At 52.6% G+C, this 13,036-nt stretch overlaps 4 protein-coding genes across 4 annotated transcripts; all 4 read left to right on the top strand.

Annotated features, from left to right (window-relative positions):
- Positions 1–960: 960 nt before the first annotated feature.
- On the top strand, positions 961–1,706 carry J7T55_010301 (uncharacterized protein; the record flags this gene model as incomplete). The annotated part of the gene is made up of 4 exons (XM_053134366.1): positions 961–1,035; positions 1,100–1,132; positions 1,218–1,249; positions 1,316–1,706. 4 exons carry the CDS (start codon positions 961–963, stop codon positions 1,704–1,706), a joined length of 531 nt encoding a protein of 176 aa, XP_052987858.1.
- Positions 1,707–2,304: 598 nt separating this feature from the next.
- On the top strand, positions 2,305–2,925 carry J7T55_010302 (nudix domain protein; the record flags this gene model as incomplete). Its single annotated transcript, XM_053134367.1, has 1 exon — positions 2,305–2,925. The coding sequence occupies one exon, from the start codon at positions 2,305–2,307 to the stop codon at positions 2,923–2,925; it is 621 nt and encodes a 206-aa protein (XP_052987859.1).
- Positions 2,926–4,197: 1,272 nt separating this feature from the next.
- On the top strand, positions 4,198–4,634 carry J7T55_010303 (uncharacterized protein; the record flags this gene model as incomplete). The annotated part of the gene is made up of 2 exons (XM_053134368.1): positions 4,198–4,441; positions 4,537–4,634. The coding sequence occupies 2 exons, from the start codon at positions 4,198–4,200 to the stop codon at positions 4,632–4,634; spliced, it is 342 nt and encodes a 113-aa protein (XP_052987860.1).
- Positions 4,635–10,057: 5,423 nt separating this feature from the next.
- On the top strand, positions 10,058–12,865 carry J7T55_010305 (uncharacterized protein; the record flags this gene model as incomplete). Its single annotated transcript, XM_053134369.1, has 3 exons — positions 10,058–10,168; positions 10,249–10,573; positions 10,644–12,865. 3 exons carry the CDS (start codon positions 10,058–10,060, stop codon positions 12,863–12,865), a joined length of 2,658 nt encoding a protein of 885 aa, XP_052987861.1.
- Between the last annotated feature and the right edge of the window lie 171 nt (positions 12,866–13,036).

A 13,036-nucleotide genomic window follows, 5' to 3' on the forward strand; every position in this document is an offset into this window, starting at 1 on the left:
ATCCGAACCCCACAGGCTTAAGACAGCTGTCCAATACGATTCGCTCCAGGCTCACTAGTGACATGTTGGCCTTGATGATTGCTGGACCTTGAACAGCCCAGCCTCATTTGCGTAGCATAAATGATGGTTCAGTGCCCAACGCTGCATTGCTCAAGATTAAACTTCGAAATTCTTGGTTAGCGAAGTATCATCGAACATTGTACTTGGTGCAAGGAATGAAGCGAATGATTTGAATTGACACCGAATCCGCCATGATCTTAACACCCGAGGAGAGTGTTGGGAGCTTCGACTTGGTCCCACAATGTGTTGAATTGTGTTTAAGCAGCGTTCATACTGACGTCTTACGCCTGAAGCGGCTTTACCAAATGTAGATTTACATAGGCAGGTTAAGTACAGGTGTCCAGATGCTAAGAGCTGATCCAAGAATGCTCGCGTAGCGTAGCGCAGAAGCAGACCAGAAGAATCAGGCAATGTTGGTGAATGTTCGAGATCTAGTCACGTCGTACAAGCTGGTCATGCAAGACAGCGCCGACGCAGGGCGACGCCAAAGTATCCAGCGAAGTCCACGAAGAATCCCTAAATACAAACCTTCTCACACAAGGGGGGATCTGCTTTGGGTATGTGTCTTGAAATCAAACGACTGTGTGGTAAACACCGGAGAGCCTTTACCGCCTAGAGCAATAGACAGCATATTTTGTGGTGGCATGATGGATTTGTCTTAGTTTTTAAAGTCGATCTGAGGTGTTTGGTGAATTGAGCAAGAAAATCGCCGTTCGGGAAGAGATCACTTTTCCTCGCTGAGGCTGTCTAGCCCCGACGCACAAGCGAAAACTTCTCTTTATAACTGGCGACTGTTCCTGTCTGATGTGATTCACGTAGTTGTTAACATCGTCATCCCTCCACTTCCCAACCACCTTCAAATCGAGCAGCCGACAGACGCGACTTCCTGCGAAAGCCATAATGCGGTTCTCAGCTATCCAGGGCATTGCGCTGGCCCTTGTTGGCCTGGCGAAGGCACAATGCATCTATGATCTTGTTGATGTACCGCGTCTCATCCCAATCCAACCAAGACTCATCTTTCTAATCGTGTATCTCACAGTTTGAGGACCTGCCAAACGCACCAGCTCTCGGCGTCGGCATAGGTTCCAGTCCAATCCCGGACGGCTACTCCAGTCTCAACTGGACCAATTTATACGGCGCCACAACCTCGATTACAGCACAATTTCCCCTTCCGCAGGGCAAGATGCATGTCCACCTCGTCAACTTTACCCACCCCTCTACCGAGGAACTCTGACTAACACCACGTGCTTCCCAGCTTCGCCGTTGCACCCAACTCGCCCACAACCAACCCAGCCGTCATCTCTGCTCCCGCGGGACTCTCGTTCACCCCTGAGTTCATCTTCGCCGGCATATTTCTGAGGAACCTGCTCGGCGGCGCCACGGCCCTGTCGAGTGCCAGCACAATTACCGTTACTGCGAATTTCAGCGACTCGACCACCGCCCAAACCACGTTCAATATCGATCCGCCAGACACTGTCTTTGGGCTGAGCGTCGGCGCCCAGGCGCTGCAGTACTTCAAGTTCCCGTGTGTATGGACTGGAGTCGTAAGCCTGAGCTTCAGTCCGCAGGCTGAGCTTGGAGTGGATACTGGGCTGGGTCTGGCGATCGATAACTTCCAGTACACGGTTCCGCTTGAGCGTGTCTAGGTGCCGTTGCTATATGGGATATGTTGGAAAGCGACCAGGACAACATACCGGGGAGAATAGCCACATCTTGCTATCATCCCCAGCATTTCCGCATAAATCATTGGCGGCGATTGCGAAAGAGCGAGGGGTTTCAATATAGGATTGCATATGCACATGTGCGGCGTGAAGTCATGTTGACTTCTGGCGTGCATGTCTAACTGAATCGGATGTGCGATGCATGCTAGACTCTTGATGTAATTAAATGTGCTTATCGAATTCGAGCTCAACCCAGCGCTCTGTTTTGTTGAAACATCGATAATGAACTTTTGTGTTCGACCATGTCTCAAGGTCGTGCTTCGCCTCATTACTCAAGATGGCGGTTCAGGCCGCGGCATGTCTTGACCCATGACTTGCACATCTGCCTAGCTGTCAGCCCCAGGCGAATTGCTCATCCGCGCGACTGAACGCCCTGAGCCTCTCTCACTCTCACCGCTGCAGGAGTCGCGCAACAATTCATCTCTTTTCCTACATTTCGCAGCTTTGGGATCCACTATCAGAGCTTACTTGAGAGCATACTTTACCGCTTCAAAGCATTCTCACCAAGAGCAGCCTACCAAGAATGGCCCCACCACCACCACCCCCAGCAGACTTCACTTTCGACCCGTCCCTGTCTGCCTACAATGTCCTCATCCATGACTACCTCTCCAAGCTAAATGAGACCGCAACGCCCAAACTGGAGGGTTTAGCCACCGGTGCCGTCGTCTTCAGCACGCACCACCCCGCAGACCAGCACGACCGAGTCCTGCTGATCCAGCGTGCATCGCACGACTCCATGCCCAACAGGTGGGAGATCCCAGGCGGCGCCGTCGACGCGGATGAGACGGTCCTGGGAGGGCTAGCGCGAGAGGTGTGGGAGGAGAGCGGGCTCAAGGTCAGCCGCGTCGCCTCCTCGGTCTCGCCCGGCGAGGGCTTGGCCGCGGGCGCCGTGTTCCGCACCACGCGCGGCAGGTTCGTCTTCAAGCTTACGTTTGTTGTCGATGTGGAGGACTCTTCTGCTGTGATGTTGGACCCGAACGAGCACCAGGATTATGTGTGGGCGACGGAGGAGGAGTGCCGGGCGAAGCGGGTTGAGAGGTCTGCAGAGGGGAAAGGAGCGACGGAGTTGGTGTTCACGACTGCGGCGCAGGAGGAGGCTATTCTGACGGCTTTTGAGGTGCGCAAGCGGGACCGCACAGTGTGAACTGCGTGGTCGAGGTGAAGACCGGGGATCTCTTCGGCAATCATGGTAGATGGTGAGCAGACTCAAACACGGGAATGTGAATTTGGCATCAGGATTTCATAGAAGCATAGAATATCCTGGCCGGGAACATATTCTCAAGGGCTCCTACTTGAAGATACTAGGGATAACGATTAAAGAAGCAAGATGAGCACTGGGACGGCATGTGCAAGGAACTAGTAGTGATGTCCGGCTAACAAGCAGACAAGCAGGCCGGAATCCGCATTGAGAATTCTTTTTATGAGGCAGACACTCGTTACACTCTGACGTTTGTGACATAAGTGCTAAAATCTCCGAAGCACATAAAGGAAATACTGAAGCTATTGGTGTGGCTTGCTGTTGATGCAAAAACAATCTTCAATCAGTATAAACACTGTCGAGCATATAACTAGATATTCCTCGTCTTGCTGAATTCAAAACTATCCCGAATAGTGGCCGATGCTATGTTTCGTGGGTGCAGGAATTTCATGTGGTTCTACCACAGGGAAGTGGGCGCCGACTTACGGTGAGCCCACCTCGCTAAGGAGGCCAATTCATATTCACCAGCCAAAGTAAACCTAGCTTGATTTTACGGCCAATGAAGTTATTTGCCCGCATACTTTTTGTTAAGCTAAAGCATGCGTCGCGGGACAGAAGCGGTGGGCGACCACGACGGCGAGGAACAAAGTGGACTCAGACTTGCTGCTCTCCCAGAGGCATTGACAACATGCTATCGACTCGAAACACGAAGAAAAAGATACGCACTACCAATTGATATCATCAGGTCCCGAAGTCACACTGCCGAGTTCACCGAGTTGTAGTGCAAAAAGGGGGTTTGGTTTACTAACAAGCAGCCAATTCGGCGTGGTTCCCGATACCCGTTTTCCCCCAGCCGCCTCTTTAAATAGAATAACCTTAATCAAGCAGTATACCAGGTGGGTCCATGTTACTTGAGCGGTAGACAATACGAGCGCGGAGGGTCCGCATGGCGATCAATGAGGCTCTCTGAGTAGGGCGCTGCCACGACTGCCAAGCGTACCCCTTGCTGCAGACCCGTATAGTCCCACAGAATAGATGAAATCTTGCATGTTGGAAGCGGTGATGATGAGCCAGCAACTGGTATAAAGGGGAAGGGAACGGTTCATCCAAATTTTCTCAAGCTCTCACTCCTAGCAGCCAGTCGACCAACCAGACCGATTTGAATTAATAGACAACAGAACGATCCGCCAGTCTCACGACCCGTACAAACCATTCAAGATGCAACTCGCCTCCTTCACCACCATTCTGGCCCTCGCCGCCTCGGCCTCCGCCACCACCATCTACGGCACGCTTCAGTTGTGGTACGACGCCAACGCAGCCTGCACCCAGGACACGATCCTCTACCCAGAGGGCCAGAGCCTCGCAATTGGCACTCTCGACAGCTGCGAAGCAGTCACCCCTGGAGTCGACGGTGCTGAATTCCAGCAGTTTGAGGGCATCCCTCAAACCCCTCTGTTCGGCTGTGAGTTACCCAGCACATAGATGCCACTGCTTGCCAGCCACTTGCCGAACACCTCCAAGTGTGAGATTGCTGACGATAGTCTTCTGACTGGACAGTCCAACTATTCTCCGACGCTGAGTGCAAGGACCTGGTGACGGACAAGTCAGGGGAATGCGTCACGGGTATCAAGTCCTACAAGATTGTGCGTCTGTAATTCAACACAGCCCGCGCAGGTCTACAATCAAGGCTACAAGCTGTCCCATGTCAGCACTGCGGGCGAGCCAGCGCATGACGAAAGCCACAAAGGAAGCCCTACGCCCTCTCTTGAAAGTGGCACAGAGTTATCGGAAGTGCGTGTATCCGCCTGACTCGGGCCTCAGCTTCTCTTCAGGCATCCGATTTTGCCGGGAGACGACAATCGGAAGAATCAGAATAGGAAGTGCCTGCCTCTGAGCCAGTCTTCCCCACTTAGTGAAGCAAGACTTCGTGTAAATAGATTCCAAAACGAATCAATTGAAGTGTCAATACGTCCTTGGGTGTGTCAAGCGTCCAACCGCCCACCCCCCAGAATGCGCTGTTAGCTCGGAGAACGGCATGCATCTGACTGCACATACATTGGAAGTCTTTCGTCATGAATATTGTTTCTTTTTTTCAAATATATACTGGTGGCCTCTGCGATTGTATAGTCATCCGTAGCCGAAAAGTTTGGAGGGGGGGGGTCGTCTTGGTGCACTCCACTCAAGAACTTCAGTGAGAGTGTGACCAGGATGTCGTATCTGCCTGGACCGTAGTAGAGGTCTCCCTCACGGGGTTTGATGTGAAATAGCATTCTCAAGTCGCAATAATAAAAGGCCGAAATCAGAATTTACCGGTATTGAATCGATCAAGTGTAACAGTAGATTGGTAAATATATGCGGTTGAAGTCTGATCTGTTCGAGCACAGGTTCGACATATATTAGCATGTGATTCGACGAGGGCCCAAGAAAATCAAGGCTTAGTAGTGGGCGGATGACATGTACTTACATGATAATTGAAGCAGTGATTTGAACAGAGCATAAGATGTGTAATTTGTGCTTGGCATGATGTGTCCTTGGTGCATGCTGCATAACGCTGGTCATGGATGAGTAGTATAAATACGACAGATGATAAAATTTCTGAATCCATCTGCTATTGCAAAGAAGCGAAGCAATAGATTTCATGTAGCTATCACCGATTAGAATGTACCGTCAGTACTAAATGAAGATCGCAGTTGCAGCTTCTCCAATGGGCTGTGGGCTGACTAATCCAAGACGAAAAGGCCATTGAGGGTTGGAGTTGTGTATAGAGAAGCTAACATATGGGTACCTGTGTATTGAATCGATAAGCGGCTAATATTTGTGCCTTGTTGAAGAATCTTTGTACAAAGGGTTCGAAGTCATGCGTCGAGGACTTTGAAAACACAAAGTCAGCCTCTTGAAAGCAAGAATGAAACTGATCGCAAGTCTATATTTTGTCAAGATATTACCAGAAAGTGTAACGTGACAAAATTGTCCCGTTGATCCTGTGCAAGGGCACCATCGGCCAAACACAATACAACTCTCCCCAGTCAGACATCCCCCCTCCCCCTCAATGCTAATCTTCGTCCAATACTACTTCCAACGATTCCGGCCGCCGTAATGTCCTGGTGAGTCGATACTCCTGGGGCGGTCGATAATTTGAGCTTCTCATGGTTTCTATATCATAGCGGTCAGGTGTTGAGGTTCCCTGGTGTCCTCGAAAGAAGCCCGGCGGAGATATTTCGTCAATCCAGCTGGGGATTTCGTAAATATCATATGGGAATTCCAGACTGATTTTGGCCTGGAGAGCGTCCAGTATTCCAAGTCCCGTCCCTCCAATAAGATGAAGACTTTCTTGAAGATCCAGGTCCTGGAATGACGCTGCTGTTAGATGCCGAAACACCTGCCGAACCGCAATATCGAAGAATGGGTGATGCTCTTGCACGGCCATTAGGGTAATACCGCCTCTGACGCTGGTGGAATGTCCTAATACATTGCTCCAGAAGTTGTTGGCCCTGTTCATGTCAATGTCGTCAAACCCGCCTGACATGATCCAATTGCGTACTTCCAACGTACTAAGATATCGGGTATGGGCAATCATCAACGCCAGGTGACCCTCTCTCGTCATGGCGGCCATGCCAATTGGTCCATAGATGCTGTCAAACCCCCGACCGTTTTCGAACCAATCTCTGACAGTTCCATGAATGAATTGATAGGTTGTGCTGTTGTCCGGGAAAGGTCCATTTAGCATGGTCCCACTGTGCTCTGAAGGCACCATCGCTTGAACGAGTCCGAGCGAAACATCTAGAACCTGCTCATGTCTTTGCTCCGCTGTTTTGAGATACTCCGGAGACTCTTTCCATGCTTGGATGGACTCAAAATGTGTTGCATTGAAGCACAACCCGATGTGGATGCATTGCAGATTCCACGGCTCGTACGCAAATAGGAGCACGTATATGAGGAACCTCGTTTGGGCGGCTTTTCCCGGGCTGATGTCTTGGAAAAGCTTGACGTATAAATCCTCTAGCTTTGGTGGCATTTGTTGAAGAAGTTCTTCCAGAAACTTGGCGGATCTTCCTCTGCAGTTGCTCTTGAGATGTGCTGCAACGAGTACTACCCAGAGGAAGATACCCCCCGCCTTTTCCAGTAGTGTGTCTTTCAAAGGCACGAGTGCCGGCTCCTCTTGGCAAGTTGTCGTAATATGTTGAAGAATATCATGCCGATTCTCCTTCTCGGCCGCGATAATCAAAGCCCCAGGTATATTGATCTGACGGTAATAGCGAGAAGATATGCAAAAGTTTAAGAAACCATTGGCCTGGATTGCGGCGCTCGATGAATGAAAAATGAAGCTTTTGACCTTGTAAAGATCGTCCCCTTCACATTCATCTAGCCCATCAACGAAGATAAGAACTGGTCTTGCCGCTAATTGTCCCAGGATATCTCTGACTGTGTTCTGTAATTCTATTTCTTTCCATTCGAATTCTTCTTCGCTTGAGAGCTCGCTGACAAACTTGTTCGCGACTTCGGACAGGAGTCTGTCATCTTGCATGAGCAGTTGGTGGAGAATACACCTGTAGAAGCCCGTAGCGGTTCGATGAAGCGTCTGAAGGGACCGGTCACTGAAAAAGAAAGCTGCTGTCAATGCCGTCGGGTAGAGATCCTTGTTCTGGGCATGCCGAAATGCCCGCCTCATAAGGGTCGATTTGCCACTCCCTGGGTGGCCTTTGATCCACAACACCCCACGGTGTTCCTGCAACTCGGCCCTTGATTCCCAAGCCCGGAACTTCACGTCCTCGAAAAGCCAGTTGCAAGTCCCGTCAGTTTCACTGGGAATACTCGTCATCGGATCCAGCATTCCCTTGAAAGCTAGACTTAGGAGCAGCTCTAATTCACTATCAGCATCAAGATGGCTTATCGGACTGTGCTAGTGGAACTTATTCTTCGCTTACTGCTCGCCGTCTGCTCTAAATGTGGACTGCGGGATAAGCTTCTGTTGCTTGCAACGGAGTGAACTTTGTGAGTATTTAAGGATTTATCGGATACTTTTTGACGTGGTCTAAAGACGAGGGCCGCTTTGCGAATACAACTTAGGTCAGTGAGAGCTATGAGACTGTAAATGAAGGCTGTTTTTCTGATGGCTCTTACACCCCATTTTGGAATGAGGTCCATGACAGGTGTCTGCGTGTGGTGTTCCGAGCTCCGGCCTTGGTTCAGCAGAAGCTGCATCAACCATAAGCTTAAGATGACCATAGAACCTTTTGTAACCATCGTCATTTTCCGAGTCAAATCGTATCATGTTGACATGGTCGGCTGGAATGGCAATCGACTCTGCGTTTCTCTGTCCAGGCACGACGGCTGAAGCATGGGGCACGACCTGTTCAAATTGCTGTCAGGAAGCTACTTAGAATGGAGAACATAGTAGCAGACTCGCCAGAACTGATTTTCCCAGCGCAATCGGTGTGGAGTATTGCTCATATGCGAATTTCGTTTCGAATTCCTGGCTGATGACATTAAACTGGTCTAGCTGTTGTTGAAGCAATTCTGAATCCCTTTTCAGATTTCGGACAATCCGGCTGTCAGCAGGCGCGAAGATCGACGCAATGTTGACAAAGACCTCTCCAATAGAAGCAGCAGAAGACCCTTGGTGAGGCGTGCCCATAAAAATGATGCCGTAAGTCGACGTCCTCACAAGCCGATGGTCTTGGAGAGCCCCTTCGCGAGCGGCATCGGCGTGAATCAAGGCCTGCTGCCAGTCAATGAGAGTACAGATGGATCTAAAATGGGCAACTTTCGCTCTTGACAACAATGCCGCCTAAGCTGTGTGCAATGGAGATGATGGGACGAGTTGCAGGAGTCTGTGGGCTCAAGTATCAGTGCATTGCTTTCGCCAAGTGTACGGGCTTAGTCTGGTATACAGCCAGCCATACCTCTGTCAGCCTCCTATATAGACACAGGTCAGACACCAGCGACAGCGCATGGTCATGGATGTATTGATGGTTTAGCGGGATTTGTCCATGAGTCCGGGCGTCATAGCCCCAGGCCAGGATGCGTGCTTGAGGTAGGCCAGCGGGGAGCAGGTCGCGGGGCCAATAGACATTGTTTGCTGCAGTCCATGATCTTTCGCGATGGCCATTGAGTCCATGGATGAATACAAGACTGGTCAGATTCTGGGTCAGAGCTCTAGCGTCTGCACCTCGTGCGCAGGTGTTGGCTTACTCAACTGCTGCGTTGTGGCCCTCAGCGAGAGTGCTCAGCCCCTGGGGCCAGCGCTCTTCAGTCGGCTTGGGCTTGACAAATGCAGATGCCTTGTGCATCAATGAGCTAAACCTCGACTGTCGGTCTGAAGACATCTTCAGCAACACGAGCAGAGCATCAGATATGGCACGACAAAACAAACTGCTGGGTTAGCATACACCTTTTTTGAGCGGGGATTCTGCCGCACGCGCCTACAATAGAACAGATGAGGGCTGTTTACGATGACAATCGGCGCTTACGCGCTGCCGGCTAGCGAATAAATATGAGCTGTTCAGGCACCGTGACTGGTAACACAACATCTGCACTTCAGGCCTCCAGAGATTGATAGGCGGGCTCAAAATACATCCATTGGGCACCTCAGTCCGCCTAACCAGATGAGGTGGTTGAATGTCGTGATCTAATCCAGCCACTGCGACCTAGGCATACAGCACGGCGGTTTCCTGTAGAAATACATTTCCTGTTTGTTTTTCACAGGCGAACGTACGCCCTCGAATGGTGCATATCATTTCTTGCATGTGCCAGTGCACAAATGGGTGCAAGTGCTTGGACAATTGAGTGCACCAGTCTTGTTCGGCGCCCTGGATGGAGGATCACTTCGAGCACCCTTGCAATCTCTGGTGTAAAGCTGTGACGTCGAACTGCCTGCCGTTGCTGACTAACAGAGGCACCTACAGACAAAGACGCGGTCCAGGGGGGTGGGGGGTTGTTTAGTTTAGCGAGACGCGACTTGAAGGAGCACGCACCCATAATTCCATCTGCCCAAGCCAGGTCCAAATCGTTGCTCAGCCAATCCCTACCCAACCCATGCCTTTGCGCGGGTGATGATTCCAATTTGACGTGACAAAAGATGATGGAGTCGCCTCCAGCATCCTCAGACCACGGCGATGATGCCTTCGACCCCTCCAGGCCCTTCTCAGGCGTCGTCGTCTGCTGCACCAGCATCCCCACCGACCAGCGTGTAAGTCCTGCTCCGCATTGTACGGCTTTATGGACTGCACCATGACCCAAGCTGACTGTCCTGGCCTTGCCCTCGTTCAGTCAACAATAGCAAAGAAAACAGACGAGCTGGGCGGCATCCACAAGTACGACCTGACACCCGACGTCACCCACCTCGTCGTTGGCGAGTACGACACCCCCAAATACAGACATGTCGCCAAAGAACGGCCGGACATCAAGGCCATGGCCGTCGGCTGGGTCGATGCCGTGCGGGATCTCTGGGTCCGGGACGAGCAGATTGACTTCCAGGCCTTGGAGAAGGAGTGGTGCCTGAAAGCATTCGAGACCGGTGGCGGTGCAATAAGCAATACTGGAGACTCTGGTCCCAAAACTACGCTGAACTGCTGCTTGACGGGTTTTGAAGATCGTATGTGGCTGGCCCTAGTGACTGGTCTGATACAGCTAGCTAGCTCAACGAGGCTGACCTGTGTTCACAGAAAACGAGCGCCAACGAATAATCGAGACGATCAAGTCCAACGGCGGCGACTACACGGGCGACCTTAGCAGGCACGTCACGCACCTAATTGTCTTTAAGCCCGAAGGAAAGAAGTACCTGGCTGCTAGAAACTGGGGCCTTCACGTCGTGGCGCTGAAATGGGTGTACGACTGTGTCCAACGCGGCATGATTCTCGACGAGAAACTCTACGACCCTCTGCTTTCCGAGGAGGAACTCGGTCAAGGAGCATGGAACAAACGGGCGAGCGCGAACCGTCGAATATCCCTCGGCAAGCGGCAACGAGAGGCGGCGACAAAGCTGGAGCAAGGGCGACGTAAGCTGAGAAAGACGGCGAGTATGAAGCTGAACAGCCAGAGGGAGAACATGTGGGGGGAGATCTTGGGCCAGCCCTCTATCGACCAGTCCGCCTCCCACCTTGCTGAGGAGCCCACCCAGCCACTTCCGAGCGATTCACTATTACGGTCGAACGCGTCTATATCACGGGTCAGCGAGTCGCTTGACATTGGTCAGTCTCACGCATCCTACGGTGGTCCAGAGAACAAAGGCGACACAATCTTTGCTTCGTGCTGCCTTTACGCTTTTGGATTCCCTCCACGGCAAACCGATGTCCTTGTCAACACGGTATCATCCCTGGGAGGCCTTGTGGTTGGGACTGTGGCGGAGGTTGCAGCTTCGGAGGGAATGATCCGACGCTTTGTAATAGTGCCTCAAAGCGCCGATCAGAAGTCGCTTCCTCTACTATCAGATGGCGTGGATCTCATTACGGAATGCTTTATCGAGAGATGTCTACACAGGAGGGCGCTGTTGGATCCAAAAGACCATGTCATCGGCAGACCATTCCCTGTCTTTCCCATTGAGGGCTTTGAGAAGCTCTCGATATGTACCGCCGGGTTCACCGATGTCGACCTGCTGCAGGTGGATAAATCGATCCGCCAGCTTGGAGCGCGCTTTGAGGAACGTTTCAATGCCGAATGCTCCTTGCTACTATGCGCCTCTCTAGCAGGCGTCCGGAAACAGAAGCTCGACCTTGCCCTACTTTGGAACGTCCCTGTTATTAAGGCGGAATGGCTTTGGGCGTGCATATCACAGGGCAAAAGACTGTCGACCAAGCCATTCGTGTTTTCTGAGCTTAAAGCAAGGACTACGACAGAGAAGAGTGCAGCATCGAAACCATTGAACAGATCGAAGTCGACATCCGACATGTCCAAGAAATTGACTCCAAAGTCCCTGCCAGAGCGCACCGAGAAGCCAGGTAGAGCCAGCCTCCCGGGCCCAGACATGGCGGCCTTTGACCCCACGCCCCTGGTGTCTACAGAGCCTCCTTCATCTCACGGCAAGACGTCAACCAGACGTGATTCCAACGCCGTCACTGAGTTTGAGACCGCTCCGACACATCAGTCGAGGGACAAGCCACTGTCCCAACGGCCCAGCTCGAGAAATGGTCCCCGTCCACTTGGTGAGAAGTCAGCGAGTGAGCTGAACAAGACTTCGGCAAAAGATCCGCACCCTGATGAACCACGCAAGACCCTTGCGCGCGTGCGAAGTGAAGTCTGCGACTCGGAAGCAGGCGACGACGAGGGCCTCGACACACCTATCGACGACAACCCGGCCTTCCAAACAGCCGCGGAGCCAGTGCCAGAGGCTGACGCGGCGGAGCTCGAACAGCGCAGGCTCGAGCGCGAGAGGGCAGAAAAGGCAGAAGCGGAGCGCCTGGCCCTCTCGTCAAAACTGACCTCCCTCCTCGGCGGCGGACCCGCCAACCCCACAGCAGACAGCAACAGCAGCGCCGCCGGCCTCGCCGCCATGGGGAGGGACGACGCGCGGCCCGCCTCCCGGCGCAAGAAGCGCGACGTCATCGGCCGCGCCGTGAGCAACGTCTCGATGGCGTCGACCGGCAGCGCGGACTCGTCCGCGGGGCTGGGGAGGTCCGCCGCGATGATCCACGAGGAGGAGGGCGGTGGTGGCTTGTCGCAGAACGGTGGCGGCGAAGGCGGCGTGCCAACCGCCACACAGATCGAGTACGACGACCCCGAGGCCAAGATCAGCAAGGAGCGGCTCATGAGCAAGATGCTCGGGCGCGGCGCGGGCGGGGCCGGCGTGTCGGCAGCGGGTGCTGGTGCGGACCGCGGCGCCGGCAAGATCAAGCCTGCGCCTGCGCCGCCGGGGCGGGTTGCTGGGGGCAGGAGCATGCGGCCCAGGTGAGGCGTGGGGGCTTTATCTGCTGGCTTGGTCGGGTTGTTGGGTTCTCTTTGATTCCCCTCGTTGCTGCTGGTCATGTCCATGATGATGTCTCTATCTTTTTTAGAAGTGTGCATATATGCATGTGTGTGTTCTAGGAGTTCGGCATAGTTAGCCTGGGTAGTTTTTTATGAC

This window comes from Diaporthe amygdali (genome assembly GCF_026229845.1).
Source record: "Diaporthe amygdali strain CAA958 chromosome Unknown NODE_44_length_330046_cov_65_728535, whole genome shotgun sequence".
Lineage (NCBI taxonomy): Eukaryota > Fungi > Ascomycota > Sordariomycetes > Diaporthales > Diaporthaceae > Diaporthe > Diaporthe amygdali.